Source organism: Lutjanus erythropterus, chromosome 15 (assembly GCF_056507025.1).
Source record: "Lutjanus erythropterus isolate fLutEry1 chromosome 15, fLutEry1.hap2, whole genome shotgun sequence".
NCBI classification, from domain to species: Eukaryota; Metazoa; Chordata; class Actinopteri; order Lutjaniformes; family Lutjanidae; genus Lutjanus; species Lutjanus erythropterus.
This window is the reverse complement of record NC_139331.1, coordinates 17820076-17845510: the sequence shown is the minus strand read 5'-3', so window position 1 is coordinate 17845510 and position 25435 is coordinate 17820076. Positions and strand designations below refer to the sequence as shown.

At 38.8% G+C, this 25435-nt stretch overlaps 1 protein-coding gene and 1 long non-coding RNA gene across 4 annotated transcripts in view; both read left to right on the top strand.

Moving 5' to 3' along the window:
- Positions 1 to 8692, top strand: part of flvcr2b (FLVCR choline and putative heme transporter 2b) — a 29879-nt gene extending 21187 nt beyond the window's left edge. For 2 of the 3 annotated variants that reach the window (XM_084737727.1, XM_084737728.1), the window contains exons 7-10: positions 172 to 277; positions 1363 to 1474; positions 3812 to 3867; positions 7940 to 8692. In XM_084737727.1, coding sequence (XP_084593853.1) covers positions 172 to 277; positions 1363 to 1474; positions 3812 to 3867; positions 7940 to 8005 — 340 coding nt within the window. In that variant the 3' untranslated portion in view covers positions 8006 to 8692. Of the gene's footprint in view, positions 1 to 171; positions 278 to 1362; positions 1475 to 3811; positions 3868 to 5056; positions 5207 to 7939 lie in introns of all 3 variants that reach the window. The other variant, XR_014771933.1, reaches the window with a different exon arrangement.
- A 1061-nt stretch (positions 8693 to 9753) lies between these two features.
- LOC146314271 (uncharacterized) lies at positions 9754 to 22002 on the top strand. The gene is made up of 2 exons (XR_014771972.1): positions 9754 to 10024; positions 21615 to 22002. It is a non-coding gene; the product is annotated as an uncharacterized LOC146314271 (long non-coding RNA).
- The last annotated feature ends 3433 nt before the right edge of the window (positions 22003 to 25435 follow it).

The following is a 25435-nucleotide window of genomic DNA, read 5'->3' as shown; positions in this document are numbered from 1 at the left end:
TGATGATAATTACTTGTCGATGAAGTGAACTCTGAATCCTACACAAGCAAAATCCAGCCTATGTAATTCAGATTTAGATCAAAACAGGACCGTATACCTTCAGCAGAAAAAGACCTGCATTTAAGTCCTGTTGTTTTATATAATTAATGACGTGCTCCTGTGTGTGTCCAGATTCTTCATGACGGGTTACCTGCCGCTGGGCTTTGAGTTTGCGGTGGAGCTGACGTACCCAGAGTCGGAGGGAACCTCATCAGGACTCCTCAACTGTTCAGCACAGGTACGACCTGCTGGTCCGCTCTCAGTGTAAAGATGCAGAAAAGCCCCTCACTTCAGCACAGAGGCAGCATGAGAGCCAATGAAGGGTTCATTTGCAAAACCAGACATCTCTGTATATGTAATATCTCAATATTTATTTACATATATAGTTTTTTGTGCACTGCAAGGAATGTCAGACAGGTGGGTTGGGTTGCCTTGATAAAATATCTTTTATGTATTTTTTTTATTTTCATAAATCATATATTTTTAAATTGTGCACTCGGGGGAATAGCAATCAAACTGGTCTTGGTTTGTTCATTTTGATCATGGTCGTTATCTGTTTTTGCAAATGAATTCCTCAAATGATGAAGTGTGTTGTTACTGCCTGCAGAGAAAGAAAGTGAGTCATTCATCTTCTTTACTCAGTATCAATGCAGGTTTCCAAGAAGAACAGGGTGCAAATGTTAAAACCAAACATAACCTAAAAAAAAAATTAATACCAGTAACGGTCTGCTGGCTCTTGTCATTCAAATGTGCAACATTTGAATTTGCACTTGAAAGCTTGTTCGTTCCTTGTGCCCCTGTAGCCTGTTTAATCACATTTGCAACGTGGAAGCTATGATTTACAGCATGAGACAAAACAAACATCAGACTTAAAAATCATAGAAAAGCACTGTAAGGGTCACATTTTTTTAAATTTCCGAGCAACAACAATTTATGAAACATGACACCAGGGCTGCACATTTAATCAAAATATTACTGAAGTTCCAATTGGACCAAGTTCCATATCCAAATCACAGAAGCTACATGATGCTTCTACCATGTACAGTTTCCATGTAAGCAGAAATGACAAAAGAGTTGTGTGACACAGGCCTCTGCAGAGCTGGCTGCAGGATTCTCTTGAATGTGGCATTTTTGGCTGCAGGGAACTCTGATGGCACTTCTGATAGACCACAGCTTCTTACATTCCTCAGCTGCTGAGTGATTAAAGTGAGGATAAGCACATTTGTTTTGCATTGTTCTGTTTTTGTGGCTGTGGGGGTGTTTGTGTTTGTCCGTGCAAAAAACCCGCCTTGTTCCTAACTGCTGCATGTTCTGCATTCACAGGTGTTTGGCATTATATTCACCATCTGCCAGGGGAAGATCATCGACCACTTCGGCACGCTAGCAGGAAACATCTTCCTCTGTGTCTTTCTTCTAATCGGCACAATAATGACAGGTAAGACCTCTGTGGACGCCGCACAGAGTCATAGCAAGATACTGATTTCATATCACACAGGGCTGTGCGGCAGAATTTGTCTTTGACTGTCTCTGTTTCTGTTGTGATTTTACTAATGTTCCTGTGGGAAAATCTTATATTCCAAGAATGTAGGTGATGGTTACTGTATAACTTGAACAATGTTTTGTGATGCAGACAAAATATTTCTAGCAAAATGACAAATGTGTTTTTATTGTTTAAAAAATAACTTAGTCACCTCCTTAGTGGAAACCTGTTTGTTCCTGGGAGCAGCTCAGGCGTTAGAGTTCTTAGAAATCCTTTCATTTCCTCAAAGGAGAAATCCGTAATATGTTTATGATTTATGTATTAAATACATCATAAAAAGACCGCAATGCGTCATCAGAGATTTAGGAAACATGCACAGTTGAAATACGTGCCACAAAAATGCTACCGCCGCGGCGTCCTCCCTTTGAAGTTTCTATTCTGGTCTATAACTTGCGTTATTGTTTGCCAACTTCACATTTATTAGATTTCAAATTGATACCGAATGTTCACCAAATGAGTTACTGTACGTTTATGAGTTGTAAGAAATCACTGATACTCTTGTGGAAGCAGTAGATAGAGTTTATAACAGTTAAATGTGAGCAATATGTTAATGGAGTCTGGTAGACAGTCACTGAACTCCCACTCTAGGGTGTGTATTTTCAGAGCAGTGGGCTTTTGTTTTCAGGATAACAGGCTGAACTTTACACTGACATACAGTTAGCAGTTCTAAACAGCTGATCAACTTACAGTGTAGGACTTATCGACACTTGTCATTCTCAAATTACATGTACAACAATTGTTGTAATACAACAATTACATATGTTGTGCTTGTCTTGCATCCTGCAGTGTTCCTGCAGAGAACCAGAACCATAGACTGTATAGTAAATAGGATTTCAATCTATTTAATACACAGTTAATGGCTCCAGCTCACTATTTGGACTGGGCGTGCAATTATTACATAATGCCTCTGTAAGATGTTAAATAAAAACTTATTGTGTTTAACTAATGTTTGAGCAAGACAGTTTGTAACCAGAGGCTTTGTCTTGTTCCAGCCTCCTCACTCAAAAGTGACTGTTTTTCATTAAACAAAGTTTCTAGAAAAACAAGTCAGAGGGTGGAGCGGTAAACATATTGTTGTCCATTGACTGAGTAATGGAAAATTCTGCATCACTCAGAAGGTGATCAGCGCACTGTGAGAGGTGCTGCACATACATACTGACACAGAGCAGCAGTTTGGTTTCAGGTATTAAATGTGACTCTTCATGCTTCAGTCAGTGCGGAGGCACTTAGGTTGATTTGCATGGCTCATTGAACAATGTATAACTTTTTAAAAATGCTTTAGCCACCGAAGCGCTAAACCTTGTGCACACTGGAGAAACACTGCAAGGCTATTTAATGAGACTTCTGTGCTCATAAAGGTCAGCTGACTGATTCACTGTGTTTTGTAACTAACTCAGCGTTTAGACATATGAGTGGACTCCTTGTTGTGGGCATTGTGCCACCGTTTTTATAAGAAAAAGAGCAGCTTTGTGAGAAAACCACAAACTGAACTCCCACTTCTTTGATTTGTCATAGAGTTCTGTGTGAAGCTGCCTTCAAAATCCACGTACAGCATTGACCCTCTGTAATATATTCAGTTACAAAGGTTATGATTTGTTGTGAAACATTCCCTTCACTGTGAGTTGGAATTTGGGTTAATGATTAAGTCGCAATCAAGCTGTTGTCATAATTTTGCAATGCAAATTTTTGTGATAAATTAGATCCTCAGTGAGTCAGACTGTGTTTTGTTTAGATTTGGATAGTTACCACACAGTCTTGGGAAATACTTTAAAGAGTATATTATACTTTAATAGAGCCACATGGTTATGATTGTAATGTGTCTGTGCTTTGGAGCCCTCTACTGGATCGTCGCCTTTATTACATCATGTCATTGACCCACACTTGTTTTTCTAATCCAAATCTTCTGTTTCTGATTTTCTCTTGCTGTGTTATAAGTGTTTACTTTTGTTTGATTTCATTGAGTTGTGTCTGAGGAAAAAAGCTGTAATATTCATGCTCAATACAAAGTTTATCGATGAAATATAAAAAGGGGGTAGTGACTCAGTGTTCACTTCTTTCTACTCCTTGTCATGAATTAGTTATTGTGAGTTTGCTTAAGTTCAGTTCAATAAATCATGTTGAAACACAGAACAGACACTTAGAATTATTTTTGTTGCTCTGTTAAAAGTTATGTAAGTTATGTGTCATGTCTCATGCAGGCCTTACCTGTTCTGTGTCTTTATTTCCCTGCAGGCTTAATAAAATCTGACCTGCGGAGACAAAACGCAAACATGTTGGCCAAAGCAGCAGTAAGTGTTCAAACAAAGTTGTTTTGTTAGTTCCTTTTGTTTGTACGTATGTTTGTTGTGGTGGTGGTATAATGTGGAATAGACATTTTGACATGTCACAGCAGGAGAAGCACAATTATAAATGTTAAACTGAATGATAGCTGTTTTCAGCCATTGTCATTGTTTTTAGTAACGTGCTTTTCCGTCATGACCAGTGAAAATGTCTGTTATGTGTTATTTGTTTGCTTGTTATATGTTTGTGTGGAGGGTGTGTAATCAAAGTCACGCATGCGTCTTGTGTTGATCCCGAAATAACACACTCTCTGCTCCCTATTGTGTCTATTTTTGCTGCTTTCTTGAGTCAGCCTGCATGTCTCCACCACTGACCATCAATAAAGATGGATGACACATCTCCACTTCCCCACACTGTGCAAAAATGAAGCCAAAATATCCCAGATATGAGCGCTGCCACTTTGTGCTGGTGACATCATCTGGAGCCAGAATCTGTGTAATAGTGATCAGGGTTGGAGCCGCAGTGTCGAGGTCCAACCCACACAGCCGGCCGATTCAACCAGCTGTCAGTAATGACGTGAAACCCTTTTTGTACCATCAGTTAACAAATTAAAACCAAACTGATCAGAAAAATTAACACTTGAACAAACATCAGTGTGATTTAAAACTACCCTAAAATGACAAACCATCTTTGGGGGCCATGTCCTATCTGCTGGTTTATGACTTATACAGCCAGCCACCAGGGGGCGATAGAGATGTCATGTCATTGATCGTTATATCTATCAGTGGTCTGTAGCAGTTCTGCATTTTCTGAAAATCTCTGTCTCTGCTGCATGATGATGGTGTCTGCATGTTGTAAATTACAGCATGTGTCTGCTTGCATATGGTTACATGTTAAGAAATGTACTGAAAAACTGATTGAATTTGTCTGGATAGCACCAACAGTTAATGTTTTATGGCTGTGAGTTTCCCCACTGTATAATATAATGCATTTCTTCCTATTTCATTACTGCACAACTTGCCAAAATCTTTAGTAGCAGGTTGCTTTAGCAAAATTAAGACGATGTTTAAATATGACACAAAACCGTGGACAAAATCTTGGTTATTGATGCCTGGGTGGGTCCTCAAGCATCCCAGACTTGGAGACTCACACCTCTGTAAACGCTGAATGAGAAGTGATCAGTAGGTGTTGTTTTAGGCGGAGGGGCAGATGTTGGGACAGGACTACGGAGCCACGGCGCTAATCTCCCAGCCGCAGACTCCTCCTCCTCAAGCCTGATCAATAAACCTTTCTGCTTCCACAAAACAAATCTGCTCAAATCTTAGCTCAACATGCAGATGCGCAAAGGTAGGAGCACAGAGCAATCAACACACACGATAATCTGGAAAATCACTGCACATCCTTCCACCTGTCACTGTTACACCTGACTTTTCTGTCTCTCTTCTTACGATCATGCTGAATAATATTCATGCAATCATGTAAATATGACATTTTCTGACCACATCTATTGCAATTCCATCTTAATTTAAATACCTTAACGGGACAGTTCACCCCAAAATCAAAAATATATATCTTCCCCCTGGCCTGTAGAGCTGTTTATACATCTCAAGTTTTTTGGTGTGAAATGCAAAGTTTTGGAGACATCTGCCATAGAGATGTCTTCCTTCTCTCCAATATAATGGGACTAAATGTCACTTGGCTGGTAGGGCTCAAAGCAGAAAAAAATGGTTAAAAACCTTCTCCCTCTCTTCCTAGAAATCATGACGCGGTTACTCAAAACAGTCCACTGACATTGTTGTGAGCAGTTATAAGTTGGAACTACTTTCTTTCTGCAGTAGAATCTACTGAAACTACTTTCTTTCTACTAGAAAAAAAAAGTATTGCCTATATGAACGTGATCACAACAAGGTCTGTGGCTTATATCTTTAGTGACTGGGTCATGACTTTTGGAAAGAGACACTGGTTCAGAATTTTTGCTTTTGAGTACCACATGCTGAGTCCTATTTAGCCCCATTATATTGGAAAAAAGGCAGACATCTCTATGGCAGAGAAACAGCTCTACAGGCCAGGGGGAAGATATGTATTTTTGATTTTGGTCTAAACTGTCCCCTTAACTGAGCTCAGGTAGTGATTGATCCTATCACAGCCCGAAATGTATTTGACAATCACCATATAATGATAAAAAGAAACTGTGTGTTTTGCGTTCACATGGGAGTTTGCCTGGGTTAATACCATCTGCCAGAGAGTAGTTTTACTGTGAGAAACTTTTTTTTAGAGTTTTATGTGTAGTGCTTTTTCAAAGAGGAGAGTTTGACATGTGAAGCACAGGTATAAATAGTAAAATTAATGATGGTTGAATTCCTTTTAGCTGTTCCAGTTTCAGGGGCCTGATATTGACATGTTTTAGAGGGTAGAAAAAAGAAACTTCATGACTGAGAGCTTTTGAGAAGATCAACAGCTGAAGTTGTGCTTTAAACTGGTCAAGAAGGAAACGTCTCCTCTAACACAGAGTTCAGGAGTAGCTGTTAGCCACAGTGAGTCGGTCAGAGGTCACATTTTTATAAATGTGGTCGATGGTTTTCAAGTAAAACTGATTGTAAAATTTATATTCTTTTCCAGACAAAATATGCAGAGTCTTTTAATAGTCCTGTGTGGCTGCTAAATACAGATTAAATCCTGTGTAGATATAGTTTGTTATGGGTGAAGCTCTGCCTGTTTACACCTATTATGGCTATGTTTCCTGTGTCTTTTGTATTTTAAGGAAACAGCAGGATTTTCACATATGGTAATTTTATGAAAAACCAGAATGAGTGCATCTGCGCTCCTAACCTGTGCAGCCGTTATTTCATGTTAATGTCATTAAATGTCAGCTCTCATTGTAGAGCTAACCTTGTGTAGGCTGTGCGAGCATTATAATGGCTACTACTTAACATTTCTCACTGGAACATCGCACCTGTAGGTGTAATCAGTGTTGTGACACCCGCACTTTCACAGGAACATGATTCCATTCCCCCCCACTTTTTCTGGAGGTAGTCATTAATAAAACTGAAATGTGAGAAAAACAGTACTTAGGAGAATGAGTCCCCTAAATGAAAACCTGTTGGTCATGTTAGATTGACCATCCAGCCGATCAGAGTCATTTGGCGATACAGCAGGTCAGGGAAGGTAAACAGATAAAGTACACGTGTGCATTCAGAAACGGGCTTTACAAATTAGAGATATGAAGGTTATTTAACTACACAGTGGTTTCGATTTTTCTTTTGTAACTGTCGTCTTACTTTTCACACAACACAGCGAACAAAAATTGACAATACAATATAGTACAGTGCTGTCCAATGTAATTAGGTCCCAGTATGACGCCTCTTCCTCCTAATATGATCAATAAGCTGTTTTTTTAAAGCAGGGAGAGGAAACAGATCGGTAACTTTGTCTTCTTATGTGATGTGTCAGCTGACAGTCATTGAACATAAAATGATACAGGCCTTGCTGGTTGTGCTTCCTCAAGCGTCCTTAATACAAGCCAGCTAACCAACACACTTAATGCAAGCTAATGACAGGTGACATTAGAAGAAAGACGTCTGCCCTCCTTTAAACTGTGACTTTAGTTACTGTGAGTCTTATAAATGTGATTTTTTTTAACCTATTGTTGGAAAATGTCTTGTATGAGTGAAATAAGAAAAAAAAAAAGATAATTGAAGTCTCATGAGTGATGCTTATGTCCCATGCCTAACCCCATTTCATCAAGAATTTAGTTAATTTGTTTAAGTTTAGTTTTAAGTTTAAGGAACTACATGGATGCAGTCACACTGAAGATGTGGCATCATTATTCATTTTGGTCCTTTCTTTTATCCTTTGCAAAGATGGTACCCTTCAAATTAAAAGTGTTCTGCACATAAAGTTTATCATTACGTGTAGAAAAAGCATGTAGACATGCACTGTAGTGTGCTGCCATGTTTAGCTTAACATGCTGTCTTTGATTAAGTCTAGTCTTTAGGATGAAGTTAGACCAATCAGCCTAAAATCTACTTGTGTGTTGAATCCATAAAACCTTTGAATTAACATGCCTGTTCTGATTGATAGGGACCCTCTGACTGCCCCAGTGGGAGCCTGGCTGCACCTTCTGTCCTCAGAGATACCCAGTTTTAGACACACACACACACACACACACACACACACACACACACACACACACACACACACACACCTAACATGAAAGCCTTAAAAATGACAACATTGTCCTTCCTGTTGCTGTGTAATGTACTGAGATAAAAACCACACGGTCAGGAAGTCTTTAGATCCATGTCCCTTCTAAGAAGAGTTAGATGTACAGTGTTGTATTAACTATTTATAAAAAAATGATAAAACTCTGAATGAAATCTCATATTTAATGCATTATCTTGAGCATAAAAATTCACTGTTGATAAATATTTTTTTATGTAAGTGTAAATTCAGTGCTTTCACTAAATCTTCAAGACAAATCTGTGAATGTTTGTACCTCAACAATTTTACCTGTCAGTATTTTAAACATGTACAGTTGATTATGTGCAGTATAAATAAGTACAGTTGCCATAATGAATTGACACTAATTTTGTTATTCCATTATACATGTGACAGTTAACCATGTAAATACACTATTCACATTTTTTATGAGTGATTTTGGTAGAAGATCCTTGAGATTTAAGTAATTTATACAGCAGCAGTGTATTGAAGAGTTTCTAATCCATGGCAGTCCACAGTAAGGGATAAAATACCGATGACACACAGTGGTGAAATACTTGTAACACTATTCATGTTTACTTGTTTAACATGAAATAAACATCTTTTTGTAAAGTGTCTTTTGTTCATTTGGTGTCATGCTTTCCATCACTGTCTATCTTATGGTGAAACTATTGACCGAACGTCTTAGATGAATGTAAAACCATAACCCAGTAAACACAGGCACGACGCCCAAAACAAGCCAGGGTTCAGGGACATGTTGTGTATTATCTTACAGTACTGACTGAGACATTTGTCACAATACACATGCCATTGATTACAGTGTCAGGCATGTTTAAAGCTTTCTGTTTTTCTTGTTCTGTGAAGAAAAAAAAAACATCAAGCAGGTGTGGATAATGTTTAAGTCATTTTGCTTTTTAACAGCGTTTATAGAACTGAACCAAGACACAGACAATTAAAAGCTGTCTGATAAAGGTGAGGTGCAGTCTGGACTGAAATTCAATTCATTTCCGATGCCCACCAGTAGACATTGGAAGTTGATAAACCCTGGTAGCTATTTAACAAGATGTTATGAATGCTGAATGAGTGGATCCAACTCTCATATCCAACAGCTGTGATGATGACTGCACCTCCAAATCCATTTCTATAGTTTGTTGCTGTCATTGTCATGTTAGCTGTTATTATAATGATTAATAGCTCAGTATTGATGTTTACTAACTAGAAAAAAATAATACTTGATTGAAATGACAAAGCATTTTTGTGCCAACAATAGCGAAGAAAAGGTCACAATATGCCTGTATTACAACTAATATTTTATTTAGGAAAATGTCCCCCTTTATTTTTTTAAATTTATCTATTTTATTTTATTTTTTTACACTCTCACAAGGCCATAAATGGAAAAAGCACAAAGCTTGACACTGATAATGGGACAGCCCATCTGATTCAGGGGTCACTACCTATATTGTAACCTAGGTGCCGGAAGTGGTACTGTCACCTCCCCCCTCCCTCCTCAAGTGGATCAGTCCATCCAGGTCAGAGGTCAAGAAGCAGGAAATAATCAAATAAAATCATGAAAGAGACAGCGGAGTTTGAGAGTGGATGTACTAAGAAGTCGAAAATACTTTAGTCATTTCTAGTTTAATGTATAAAGTACCTAAAAAAGTAAGAAGACAGTGGAAGCTAATGCTGCAACACATCTTTGCTACGTGTATTTTTTTTTTACCATCAGTCCTGTGTGAACGTTATGGCTGCTTGTTCCACATAAAAGCAGCTGTAGACAAATAAACTGGGCGATTTTGGCTGAGAATCTTTTCTTTTTTCTTTTTTTTAATTAAAAATGAACCGAGGACTATGACACAAAAGGCCTCAAGACAACTTTTCTGTCATGGCTGAACTGACCAGCACAGTGGGCGTCGATGATATCAAGGATGATTTCACACGCAGCTTACGGTAAGACTGTTTAATGTTCATGTGTTTCTGTTTATATTAGCGGTGGCCTTAAAAGGTTTTCTCAATTGTGGTTGAGTAGTATATTTTTGTTAGTAAGCTGGTGGTTTTAATTGAGTGTATGTGCAGTTCCGTAAATTCTGTGTTGTTGAGATGCAGTTGTTGAGATCCTGTACTGTACAGCCTGTTGAGGTGCAGGTGTGTCTTAGTTAATATGTTTATATTATTGTATGTATCAGAGTTATTATGGCTCTGTATTTTTCAGCAGTTTTTATTTCCATTTTGTTTTTATTTTTTGGTTTCATTTCAGTTTAGTGTCAGATTGCAGAGTGGGTTTGCTCGTTTTAGTTTAGTTTTTATTGCTTAAAATATTATTATTTATTATTATTATTATTAGCCTCATACCGGGTACAGTGACAATCATGTAGACTGAAACTAAAGACATGTATACTTTTATTTTAGTTTTGTAAGTGCACAATATTGTTTCAGTGTAGTTTTAATTTTTACTTAGTTAACTTTTTTCCATACCTAGTGTTAGTTTTCATTTTAGTTGTAGTTTGATTGAGCTGTAAATCTTCTTCAGATGCAGGTGAATATAGTAATTGTGCTGTTTGTTATAAGTCGGTGTACCAGTCAGTGACCATTCCTGTGAGCTTGCAGTGAAACCATAACTTCATACACTTCACATCCTGAATACTGGCTACAGGACTGTGTGTACCCGTCTTGGCCACATGGTGGCAGCATTGTTACACAGAAACAGCATCATGACGCCTCAAATGAACCAGAGGGCCCAGATGGATTCAAGTGAGAAGCAATAGAGAAAAAAAAAACATAATTAAAGTACATTGTTGATATTTCTTAGTGTCTAATTAATGTTTTATACTGTGACTGAATCAACGTTATGCTGCAGAGTAGCCTGAATAAAGATCTGCTGCTCTAAAGTATTGGTCTGAATAAATGACCACATTAAACATCTCATTGGCATAAATAGAGATAAATTTGACTCCGAGCAGCTCTGTTATGAGATCATCCTGACTGTAGGCCAGTACTCGGAGAGCAGCTCCCATTTGACTGATTCTCTGATGATCTCATTGTTCTCTAGTTAGCTAATGACTGATCCTTGGCATAGATTGGTTGTTAAAGTTTCTGTCAGGGTTTTTTCCTGGTACTACAGGTTCATTAGCACGTAGATCTGTGGAAACACTATCCATTAATGCAAAATCCAGCTGAGAGGATAACATAAAAACACAGCTTCTTTACTCTTATCTAACTCACTATATTCTAACAGCTGTCACACATCAATCAGACCATTATTGGACTTTACTTTTATTTAATGCTTTCATTCTGAGAAGTAAATAAAAAAAAAGAGATAAAGAGAGATAAATAAAAAGAAGAGATTTCTGTTTTGTTTTATCGAGGAGGTACAAGGCTGACATCGTGTCCAAGCAACACTGCCCTTTTTAGTCATTTGTTGTGTCAACACTATTTTTACTGTATACTGCCACACAGCGGAGTTCCTTCTTTTTATGACCTTTTATTAATGTGGAATATATGAACTGTAGAGAGGAAGGTCACCAAAAGACGAGGACGAGCAGGGTGTGACCTCAGGCTTGCTGACGGCCTGCCCACCCACATGTAGAGATGATGTTTGAATAAGGTCCCTTGTATACATATGACATTTCAGAGCTGCATGGAAGAACTTACTGTACATGCAAAATGTTAGGTCACTTGGTTCTTACTGAGAGCTTTTGCTTGTTTGTTGTCATTTCTTTGGTTCCTTGATTTTTCTGCTTTGAAACAAGTGTGTCTCTTAAAGGGACAGTTCACCCCATATCAAAAAAATCTTACCTGTAGTTCCTGTACCTGTCTATCCATCTAGATTGTTTTAGTGTGAGCTGCAGAGTTTTGGAGATATTGGCTGTAGAGGTGTTTGTCTTCTCTCGAATGTTATGGAACAAAATGGCTTGTGGTGCTCAAAGCACCAAAAAATACATTTGAAAAACTCATCATCAGTGTCTTTTTACACAAATCATGACCCGTGTATTCAAGACAATCCATTGACCTTGTTGTGAGCAGATTCATGTCGGAACTCTTTTCTTTCCACCAAACTACACCTGCCATAGCATTACTGTTCAGAAGGAAGCGTGCAGCAAAGGGTTGCAGGTGGGAGTCGAACCCACGGCCATTGCAGAGGACCCACAGCCTCTGCACATGGGGCGAACGCTCCACCAACCAAGCTAGCAAAAACTGAGAACTTTGTTGGAACTGTTCTTTGTTTTTGTTGGCAGAGTGATGTGAGTCAGATTTGTCAGTCAGAGCTGTTTTGCACTTTTGCTCACCACATCTGAGCCCTTCTTATTCTCAAGTGTGCATAAACTACAGGTTATATTAACTTCTTTTTTAAGTACTTGCAACTTTCCTTGTAAACTATAATAATAATAGAACATTGGCTGTCAGATAAGTTGTCCATTTTCTCCAAAAGTGCCTCCAGGTTACAGCCAGATGTTAATATATTATTATATTAAGATTTTGTACTAGAGGAGCACAATCTTGCGGGCATGATTTCGTGTGATCTCAGATGTAAACAAACTGGAGAATGACATGATGCAACATTTTCCTGTAGTATAACTTTGCAGTGAGAAAAACAGAAGCAGAAGTTTAACAAGTCTGGATGAGAAAATGTTTGAGGACATGCATCAACACAGGTTGTTTATTCCTCAGCCAGAACAGGAGGTGATATTTTAACTCTTTGTGAACAGCAGTCTGCTGCTGGCAAATATTAGTCTGAACCACTGGAAGGTTTACTGTTGTTCAGCGACACAATCAGCTGCATCGTCTCCTTATACACTGTCTGTCTTCTCTTTATCCTGATCTTGGAATCTATCGCTTCATGCAAGTGTGTGTATTGAGTCTCCATTGGCTGTCAGACAGTCTGTGTCGCTGCACGCTTGACGTGACCATTGTGCGGAGCATGTGTGTGAATATGACCAGCACAGAATTGGATATGTGGCGCTGACTGGCCTGTCACTGGTCAGCGCTGGTCATGCTGGAAACCATCTGGTTCTGGTCTCTGGCCAATCAGTCAGTGCATCCCTAAAGTAGACGTAGAGCTAGAGGTACATGTAGTAATATATTCAGACCGAAGACAGAACCATGCTACCTGTTTCACCTTTCAGTCTTTATGATGAAGTAAGCTACAGTGATCCATCCTAAACCAGGTTCCATAGTTAAAGCTCGAGCATGAGAGTGGCATCAGTTTTCTCTTTAAACTCTTGGCAAGAAATTAACTTAGAGTATATCCTAAAATATCAAACTGTTCTTTAAAAGTGGAATCAGACAACTTAGCAGCTCTTCCACTAGAATTTCCTGGTGGTATTATTGTTTCTGCTGCTGTCACAAAGACAACACTTGCACTGAACAACACCTGATGGCTTTCTGTTTCCTCAGAGCCTAGCTCCATGGAGAAATGATTGACAACAATATGGAAATAAAGAAGCAGAAAGTATGTTCACTCAAGAGGTACATTGAAAGCTATAATGATGTACTTGCTACACTACTTGCTACTCCATAGTAATAACATTGTTTGAATAACAATAGTCTATAGCTGCACACAAACAAGTATCTACAGGATGTGGAGGGGCGGAGGGGGAAGTAAAAAAAAAAAACAGAAGAAAAAAACATGGATTTGTTCATTGATTTTGTCCATAAGGGCAACATCTTTCTGAGAAAAATACTGCCCGGTGGCAGACAGATGAAAGCGAGTCTTATAGGGAACCAATCTAAACGCGGATGATGTCATCATTCTCCATCCATGACACTGTGCAATCAACAGTTACTTGATAATGATAAGCTAAAGCAAAAAATGTTGTTTATTTGCACTTAAACACTATATATCACCAAATTACTCTCCAAGACATGGGTGCATTCAGCTTAAATTGTAATGTGGCAGATTACCAGTATGACCAGCATCACCACAGGATGGGTGATGGTGTACCTCATTCTCATGGCGTGCAGCCCATGAGCTCAAACACTGAATACTCCTCTGTGAGGATCCACAGCATGGTGATTTACTGTATTCTGCAATGCTGTTGCATGATGGTCACATACGTCACTGCTCTACGGGTGGATGATCCTATCTGCCTGCTGGCGCTTGAGATATTATCAACCATCCACACCAGGATCCATCCTGCACCCACAAACCCACAGCCTAAAATACACAACTGAAATTACGACCACTTTATTTAGTTTGTTTAGAGACGTGGGAGGAAAACAACATTGTGCAATCAGTTGTATTTTGTTTATGTCAAATGAGGTTTAGGGATTGGATCGTCGACCTTTTCATGACCACTGAGAAACTAGATCTAAACCATCAATTTGCTAATGACAACAGTAGTTAGTGTAGGAGTACAGATAGCGATCGGACTCATAAAGCATGAATTGGAGGGAGAAATGTGGAGGGAGGAGGCTGACGTGAACACAGCATGACGCAGTGCCTCCTGTTTGTGTTGACTGTTCAAACAGCACCAGAGATTGATGGTGTTGGCCACGTACAGCACACAGTAGTAAAGAGGGAGCTGCTCTGTGTGCATCCGAGCACAGACACACGGGCGGGAATAAGAGAAACAGATAAACCTCATAGCATTTCACAGAGATGAGAGAAGCAGAAACAGGTCTAGCTGACAAGGAGGAAATCAAAACAACTGCAGCGCACAAAGCACTCCAAAGAAAGGAGATGAAAGTATTATAGGACTGAGAGTGAAATACAAGTAGGTGCGGGGAAGACGCTGTCATACACAGATGGCCGCTTGGTGTATTTTGGAGAGGCTGCTGAGCGAGCACCTCATCCATGCACATTGTGGAGGAATAAAACTGACTCACAGATGGACTGCAGAGAAGAGAAGGGAGGTGCTGCAATGAAGTCAAACTGTAAACTGAATCTTGATATTCAACGCTGGCTAGCCGCCAGAGGAGCTGTGCTTGGTACCAGTGTTTTCTTCTTCCTCACTCCACAGAGAAGATAAAGACTTCTTTCATTTTCCTCCTTCAGTCAGTCTGTTTTTGTATGTGTGTCTGTGTGTGTGTGTGTGTGGCCTCCGTCAGTCGTTAGATAATGAATGAAATACCAAACACACAAAATTTATATTTGGTTTTCTATTCTGAAAAAAACAAAAACACATGTGCCTGCTTGGTATTCTTGGTATTGTTTTGCTAGTTACAAGTAAGTCTCAAGTCTTTGCAATGTAGACCCAAGTCAAGTCTCAATTCAGGACAGGCACTTCACAAGTCAAGTCCCAAGTAGGTTCTAAACAAGTCATAATGTGCTCTTCATGTAATCTCATTTTAACAGCGCATCGACTTATTGTCCTTCGGGCCGTTTCAAATGTTGAAGAAAGCTGGAACTTGTTGCCTCCCTGTCTCTGATTTTTGACCTGCCTGTTTTGCATGCTGCAGTTTGGTTTTGGTTGACCACCGGAGCAGCTCAGTAACATAACATTAATTCTTCATGGTTCTCTCCTGCAACTTGATTTGATATCCTCATCGGATTGGTTCAAACAGGACTGATCTGGGTAATTAAGTGTTGATTTGCTGAGAATGAACAGTGATGTCAGTTGATTCAAAATGAAGGGACCTGAAGTAATTTTTTGTGGATTTGCACTTCCAAATAACACAGTTTTAATCTTTGGACTTGAGGGGAAGGTTTGAAGTGTTTTCAAATCAAAAGGCTCAGGTCCAAGTGAAATCACGAGTAGGGCTGGATATCATTCAGAGTGTCTGATACCGGTAGCGATACCTTTACATTGATACCTGTTCCTGAACGACACTTTTTTTGATGCCAATTTTATAAAACCCATTTTAGCATAATGAAAATTACATTACACATTATGGTACAAATCTGTAATTTAATTCGTAGCTCCTTTTGACACACTTTTGTGTTTCAGCATCTTGACATTTTTCCACTTAAAGCAATTTTACAATAGAAAAAATAAACCACAACTTGAAGATTCACTCCTAAAGAGTTGAAATTTGGTATAGAGTGACAAGACATTTTTCTACACTTGACAGTATTGAAACTATTCGGTTGGTGCCTTAAAATTATTGAAGCTTGGTTCCCAGTCCCTGAGTCATTGGTTTTAAAGTCCATGTTGAGTCATCAAGTTTGTGGCTTGAGTCTGACTTAGATCCAAGTCATGTGACTCTAGTCCACACCAGTCTTGTAGTCAAGACCACCTTGATTTTATCATGTAAGATTTGACTGACATGTCATTTCAGACACCCACGGCTTCTTCTCCTGTCTCACATTCACTTTCTTGGTGAGCGTTTGAAAGGGAGCAAGGAGAGTGACAGCTGATACCAATAAACCATTATCCATCAATACCAATATCAACAATTTCAAATTAGAAATTAGTCATGTTATTGGTTGCATTTAAATCAGGAAGTTCTAAATCCAATCACAGTAATGATGTTAACAAATTTATCAAACAGTCTTTACCGGTCTTGAAATAAAATCCATTGTTCTCTTTGTCTGAGATGAGACCTTGAAACCAAGACCAGTCCTGAGTACTATCACACCAGTATTATCTTTGAGTATTACTTTAGCATATGCCTTTAGTATTTGCTAATGATGGTAGCAGAAGATTTCAGGTGGGGCAGAAAATAAAAAAATCCTCCAATAGTGAAGAGGAAGAAGCCGCTTGTCCTGTTGTACAAACCAGTAGAGATTGTTATATTACATCTCAGTCTCATAAAGATGATTTACATTTTATGCCGACTGCCCTTGTCAAAAACTAGTTTGACATTCATTAAATCTGTTTTTTTTCTCAGTGTCATTAAACATCCCTCCTCTTTAATTATCTACAGTTTTAAATAAATTGATGTCATGCTGAGCTTCATGTGGTTCACCATGATTACAACACAAAAACTTTGGGTGCCACACTACTATTCGCCTTCAATGCTGTCACACAAAAAGGGCGTCATGGTATGTGTTGTGGCTGTGTTGATTAGCTACTGCAGTTGGGGACTAATTTCTTCCAGTGTTCCCCAAGGCTTAAGTGTTGTTTTCATTTTATTGTTCATGGGAAAAATAGCTCAGCTCGGTAAAAATGGAAAAATCACTTAATTTTCCCCCACTGCTGAGCTACTGTTCTGGCTTTTAGAGCGCAGTCCTCCGCCTACGCAACTGCTCAAGAGACTGGATCTCCATTAAATGGCTTATGTTTATGGGCATGTGGAGGTAAAGGTGCTACCAAATCCTGTCAGTGACACATTGCAATGACCAGCAGTACTGTGAAACATATGAAACATTTTTTATGGTACAGCACACACTTTTTTATGTGGAAGCCCATTTCTGCCAAAGTAGTGAAAGAAAAATATCTTATAAGTCAATATAATGAGAAACTTGCTTGAAATAAAGACTTTGTGTCTCAAAATAATGAGTTACTGTCTCTAAATAATGGGAAATTTTCACAAAATAAGGACTTTAATCTCAAAATAATGGGAAGCCTTCTCAAAATTAGAAGACTTCTTAATGATCCAGAATCTTGAAATGTTGAAAAGTTTCTCAAACATAATGGATTAGTACCTAAGTAATTATTAAGATACTAAGTAATTCATTTAAGACACCAAGTCATTATTTTGAGAGACTATGTCATTATTTTGTGATACTAAGTCATTATTTTGAGATTAATGTCATTATTTTGTTATACTAATTCATCATTTTGAGATACTAAGTCATTATTTTTGTGATTAAAGTCATATTGAGATTGTAAGTCATTATTTCAAGGTAAGCAAGTCATTATTTTGGAAACTTCTTATTGTTTTGAGATCCTAGGTCATCATTTTGAGATACTAAGTTACTGTTGGTTTTTGCAAGTTATTAGGATAACTCAAGTCCTGCACCAACCTATTGGGTCTTATTTTGAAATAATGACCTGCTTACTGTACATTATCCTGTATATAAGTCTTTTTGCGAATGTTTCTCATTATAATGATTTACAGGATCTTTTTTTTTCATCACATTGGCTGAAATAGGCTTCCACATATTTACAAGCAAGGTATTCATGCAATAGTTTGCAGAAAAAAAGGAACTTATTTACCTTGATTTACCTTTAAATTTTCTTCTGAGCTGGTGAGGCCTGGGCTGTAGCTTTTCGGAGGAGGTTTCTCTCTGGTCGCCTCAGGTTTCAAAGCTGGCAGGCTGATCAGAGTGCAGAAGGTTTGTGAGCCTTGGCACTAACACACAGCACCAGGCTTTGAGGACCCAGATTAACCTGCACAGTAGTTAAATAAACACACATCCATGCGTGGCCGCATGAATGGACGTTTCATCACCGCTCGCCACATTTCCGTGATCGTGCTGGACTCACACTCGACTGCACTCCATGATGCAATTAAAAATAACAGTTAAAACACTAAAACATATGTGGAATGGCAGAGAAGTATAGGTATGGGTATAGTGTGCCCGGCAGTGAAAGCTCCTTCACTTTTTGAGCTTTTTCCATGACTTTTTGGAAGATTTCGTCTAGATGTTAGTTGTTAGCTGCCTCCTGCGTTCGCTGATCAAACCCTGCATTGTGCACTTTAGTCCCAGTAAAATTACCTAAAGAGCAAATTGGCTTGACACCAGTGTGTGTTTGAGTATGTGGTGGAGTGGGGGCTGACTTTCAGACAACTGCAGGACGAGAGCTTAGTGGGGTGTGAGGTAAACCCCCATGGCGGCGAGTCGCATTAAAACAGCAGAGGTAGTGGGGGGGCAGGGCTTGTGTTTGTACACAGGGAACCCCGTGCAGCTCAGTAAAAAGAGCTTTATTATTTAGGCCTCTGCCAAGGAGAGATCAGGGTGGAAAATACACAGGATCCCCGGCGCCAAGTCCCTTGCTCTCGGAAAATCCGCCCCAGAAGCGTCCAAGCGAAGGGCCTGGCTTTAATCACCCACTGCGGCATTTGTCCTCAGTCTAAAGAAAGAGCTACAATCAATCTACATCAGTGTGACTCTCAATCCCTCCACCAGCAGTCATATTAAAAAGACACATTCTCTATTGTGTGAGTAACCCTCAATTATAATTCTGGACATGGATTCAGAAATGACTGATGTCTGTTAATAGAAACTGTCTAACTGTTACTTGTTCTGGCAAAAAGTTGTACCTCTTTAACTTCATGTCCATTGATAATATACACACTCGTGCAGTACGTCATAATGACATAATACTTACTGCACTGTAAATAGAGATATGTGTTTGCAAAAGAGAAAATATGCCATGCACTGTATCTCAACTTAATTCTGCTGAACGATCTTAATTTTACCATTTTTTCCTTACAACTTAAGAACTGGGAAATACAGCAGCAGAGTTTTCCCTCATTTCAAACTGGGGTTGGACTCCAGTGAACCAGAAGGATGTGTAATGATGAAAATGGCCAGCATGGATGGATTTGAGCTCTCAGACCCAGTGGATCTGTCACTGTTCCCATTTGCTCTTGGACAAATCCAATAGGAGAGCATTCAGTCAGAGTCAGAGTAGTCATTAGTGCAGAGAGAACTTGGATATTCCATATTATAAAGTTCAATATAATTGCTGAAGTAGAGTAATAAAAGAGTCAATAGATGGATGAATGGCATCAAGCCATATGTGCTGCTTTTGTTGGGGTTGTGGGTTTGTTTGGTGATGGAAACTTCAGCACCATGACAGGCAGTTTGACAATTTGTACAACTCTCTTTCAGTAGTGGAATGTAATTAAGTATATTTACTCAAGTACTGTACTTAAGTGCAGTTTTGATGTACTTGTACTTTATGTAAGTACTTCCATATCGTGCTACTTCCTGCAGGGTTCAATGTCGGTGTTTTTTTGTTTTTCTTTTTTGTCATTTGCCCAGTTAGGCAAGTGGATCAGAAATCTTGCCCTTGGTCAGTGTTTATGTGCCCCTATACAAATTGTTTTAATTAACAGCCTTTATCCAATAACACTAAATACTTAATTGTCATGTTTAGTCATGGGCTGCAATGTCTATAAAATGTCAGAAAATAGAAAAAAATGTCCATCACAGATTTTCAGAGTTCAAGATGATGGCTTTAAATGTCATGTTTTTCCAGTCCAAAAACCAAAGATACTCAATGTAATGTTAAAAATGGAGGAAAGGAGGAAATATCTATATTTGAGAGATTGAAAACAGCATTTCTGCATTAAAAATTACTTAATTCTTTGCTCTTGCTGACATGACATTTTACTTGCCCCATGCAAGCCTTATTGTTGAGCCCTGTCCTGCTTCTATCTCCACTATATGTTGGAGGTAAATATAGTACTTTTACTCTACTATATGTATTTTGAAAATTTACTTACTAGTTACTTTGCAGATTTAGATTATTAATTCAAAATATAACTCAACTAATAAATTATCATATCATATATTTTTAAGCTACCAAGCAGTACATAGTAGGTATTTAATATGAGCCCCACCTTCACCAGGTGCAACTTTTAAGAACATGATGAACATGTTAAAGCCTGGGTAGACAGTTTATTTTTAGCGTCATTGGGCAAAAGTTCCACACTAACCTTTAAGCATAATATGGTTCAATTGGCCTGAAAGAAAACTAGACGACTCCTCCTGTTGGCTCTGTTTTCATGCTTTAGAAAATCTAGATTCACAGGTCAGTATGGTTAATTGTTGAGTCTCAAAAATGCAAGTATTTGACAACCTGGGAATGAGATTCAACAATCAAATCTATTTTGGTTAATACACCTTTAATGAATCAATGTTTATGATTAAGTAATATGATAGTAAATGTAATATATGATTATAAAATAGGCCATTCATTTGTATTTAAGTATATTTTGATGCCAGTACTTCTGTTACTTTACTCAAGTAGGGTTTTTTTAAGTTGTTCAGTATTTTACTTTCTTACTTCTTACTCTTCGACTACTGCTTGTGTTATCTACAAACACATCAGAAGTCAAACAGTACACATTAGAAAGAATCAGAAGGAATAATATCTCATCACTGTGAAAGCCATTTCAAAACTCTGCTAGCTTTCAAGAAATCACTGTGAGCTGATACTAACTTTGTAAGGCAGCTGGTTTCGGAGAGATCACATGAAAATCCATTTTCTGACTTGTCTCAAATAAACAATGGCAGCTCCTGACAAGTTTAGCATATATACTGTGATAGCATCAGTTATATCACAACTGGAGAGTTGTTCATCATTGAAAGAAGAGCAAAGAAATGCACTGAAGGCTTTTCTTGATGGAAAATATGTTTTCACTCTTCTCCCAACCAGCTTCAGGAAGAGTTTGATCCGACTGGTTGAAGTTAGCCTGTGATAGACAGATGATTTATCCAATCACCTGGCAAGAGTTTTTTTGAAAGTGGCTGCCTTTTTCTAAGCAGTTTCTAACAACGACTTCCCAGATGTTTCTGTGTAACAAACCATCTGGCATGGCAGGTTAAGCTAATATAGTTTTGGTCAATAACCTCTCCCTGGGTTGACAAATTCTCTATCAGACTCCATGCTTCATAACATCAACACTAACATTTTTGGCAGGAAAACATGAGGACAAATTAGAGGCCTAACTGAGGAAATCCTCGGTTTCTGTTGTTTTCTAGCATCTCATCTCACACCCTGCCCATAGGCAAAGTCCTATCTGCTTCAAATCATCCACCTTCAGTCTTCTGCCCAGAAAGGACAAGGTTGCCTGCCTCCCTGACTGCAAGCCAGAGACAATGACCTCAATCCTAATGAAGAGCAGTGAGAGCCTGGTTTCGTCCTTCACTAAATGTGTCACACACCCTTTCATTTTTTGATTCTGTTCAGTTTGCCTGCATGAGAGTCAGAATGACGTGGACTGCACCTGGGACCTGGAACACTTAGTTTGCTAAGTTGCTGGTTATTGTTCACCCCAAAAATTCCCACTTAAAAGCATGGATGACTGTATCTAGGAGAGGTGAGATGTCATTTCTCAACAACTTGTGCATCAATAAATAAGCTTTCCTGCTCAACAGTTAAAACATTTAATTGATTCATAACAGTTCAACCTTTATGGCTGCCACAGACACAATTTAATACCCGAATTTCCATCATCTTGATCAATATCACACTGACACTCAGCAGTTGTTCTCGTCTTTTCAGTCTTGTTATGCACACAGCCACTATTCCATAGCTTTAGCATCTCACCACCCATGCCACTAACCTCGTAAACACTTGCTACAAAGCCAAAGCCATAAAAGTTAATGCAGTTGTGGTAGAGAGAGAGACACCCAGCTATAATTCCAAAAACAGCTTGTTTTTTTTGGAGGTTAAGACTATAGGCTTATATCACTGGAGAAAACACAAGAGCTACGGTTTATCAACTGCCGGCATAGTTAGTGGGGAGGGGAACTGTTATGTCGCCTTCAAATGGAACTTGTGAGCTTGTGGTCATGACATGGGAAGTTGTGTACAAGATATGCTTCGTATTTCAAGTAGTTGTGAGAACACCGCTGCTAGGGAATGGCAACATGGAAACTAGAAACCACTGTGGATAACAATTTAGCAAGCTAGCTAATATATTGCATGTTTGGTTGTTGTGTGTTTTGTGGGTGATCTACTAAGAATAATTACATAAATGACAACAGGTGCAAACACTGTGCAGCAGTATGTAAATGAGGGTTTTGCGTGTTTTACAGAATTCCGCCACAGGGAGTTTGGACGAAAAACAGAATGACTGCAACCACGAAATGAAATTTGATCCCATGGAAGTGTTAGTGTAAGAGGCAAACAAACATTTTGTTGAGCTACAGCAAAAAAAAAAGTCAAGAACAACAGATGAAATTAAGAGAAGATGGCAAGATATAAAGTGAAGAACAAAGGAAAAATTGCCTTACAACAAAACTTCAGCTGTCTTCAATAAATAAATAAATACATGAATAAATAAATAAATAATAAGAATAATGAATCCATTGTGCACGAGGTGCGAGCTGTGTCCACTGTGGCCCAAGTGTTCAGGTGGGACACCTCAGGTAGCTCGTCGTCCACATCAGGTAGCTAGTCAGCACTGTATCCAGTCTGACAATGGCCATGAATGCCCTGACAAGAGGGAATGAACACAGGATACAGGTCCAAGAGAGAGAAGAGAGAGGAAGAAGAGGTGGACGCTGTTGGAGAGAAGAGCAATGGAGCAGAGGAGCATCCTGAGGGCAGAGACAGACAACCTGCCAAAAAACCCAGTTCAAAATGTAATGTTGGCAAAAAGAAGGAAATAGGAGGATATAATAAATGCTGGTGTTAATTTTCTTTAGGCTGCAGTGGCTGTGAATATTCAGTTTTATTTGGCTGCAAATAAGCTGCAATAAATATATGTTTAATCATGATGTTTTTCTGTGTTAAGGATTATTGAATGAAAATAAAAATGAATGCATACCCCAAACAGTTCATGAGAAATGACTTTAAATCAAAGTGTCTCCTCCTCACCACAATAACAGCAGCCATCTGTGTGCACCGCTGTGCCAATTAGCACCTTCCTTATAAACATATTAAATACGGACGCCGTCACAGTCAGCGCAAATTGTTTTCAGGCTTGGTAAATCACAGTGCGTGTGCTAAATTAAACTGTTTGCATTTTCTCCTCCTGGTATTTTACACACTAGTGTAGAAACCCCCCACATTGTATATTCATTAAGGCAAATGTACTAAATGAAATTTGAAAGACGCAATCTTCAGCGCACACTGTTAGTAGATTAGCTTGCACTTCGTTTGCGAGTGATATCAAAGTTGTACATGTTTTTACACATGCAAACCTGTAGTAAATCAGTGTTATCTGGGCAGCCCTAGAAAGATGAATACCAGCTATGCAGCCTCCTGAGAAAAATAACACCAAACAATCAGTGAAGAGGCTCCTGGCATGGGAACTACTCATTGTTCTGACGGCCCATTATTTTGAAAAAAAAAACCAAAACAAACAATAGTTTGAAAATTGTCCCATTGGACTGAAAGACCAGTCGTCTGACAGCCCATAACCCTAAAAACAAATGCCCATTGCTCCGAAAATAGACACTCTCCTTGCAGTTGTTACTGGATTAGGGTTTGTTGGTTTATGTTACTGCACAGACTGTGTGTATTTTTGGAATAATGCACATTTGTTTTCAAGGTAACAGGCTGTCTAACAAATGGGCTTTCAGTAGTTCTGTAGTCAACCAGTGGAAATCTTGATCGACTGAAATTCTACTTACCAATTAAGCAGTCGATTGGTCAATGGGGGAAATAATCTGCATGTTATCTCCAGATTAATTACATCAGCCACAGTGAACTGAGTGCACCCTACCTGGTAGTCTAAATGGTGCTGATCAAAGTTACACTGTGTTGCCAAGCACATACATTGAACATTTCTTTTTCTCATGTAGCTATATCGTTACCTTTAGGACATGTCTATCAAGTAAATTTGCATACAGCACAAAGACACACACACTGGCAACAAGGGTCACACTAGCCTCCATATACAAATAAAGCGAAGTGCTAACAGAACTCATACTGCAATGTAATGGAAAAGTAAAATAAAAAAACAATTACCAGCATGTGACTCGTGACTCTTGTTAATTAGTTAGCTTCAAATGAGGCTTAACTTTAACACAGTTTCTTTTGAGTGCTCCACAATGTTACATTAGTCCAAAATCACCCCAACCTGTTAGCCTTGCAACATGCTCACACCAAAGAAACACTCAAACTTTTAAAATATAGGTCCAATTGCTCAAAGTCTTGAGTTTTTTTTAGTGACATCTCTCCATAATTACTTTGCTGAGTACACTAGCAGAAAGAAACAACAGTCAAACCAACAAAAATAAAACCAAGGATGTAATAAACCAGAAAATTGTCTCTGACACTGCACATCCGGTCCCCTGTTCCAGAGATGATGCTGATTTATTGAGGCGAAGATCCCCTGCCAGGAGCTGTCACCTTTCTCTGTATTGCTGCACAGGTTTGCTTGTGTACTGGCACAGCTCATTACACAAATCACTGCTCTCTCTTCCACGTTATCCTCAGAAAACATGTCTACGAACCATAATAATCAGAACGCATTTTTCTTTTTGTTCTCAGTATAACTACATCATGCTACACTGTTCCAAAGCACTGTTGGACAGCAACACCCACCAGCATGTGTTCAAAGAGAATCTCTCCTTGGACAAATACTCCAGAGACCAATCACCTGCCATAAAAAGGGAAAATTTAGCCGCATCACCTCCGTGTCCACTTTGATCCACCAAACAGGTTCTGAGATCACAAGAAAACTGAATTCTTCAACTGACAATCATCATCTGGATGAAGATGTTAGAGAGTTAAGACAGAGTTACATTCACAACACACCCTGTTTGTGATTCACCAAACAAACACAGCTGCTGTTGGATGATGGCGTCCAGGCAGAAATCCAGTATTAACACTGTTGTAAAGTACAGTA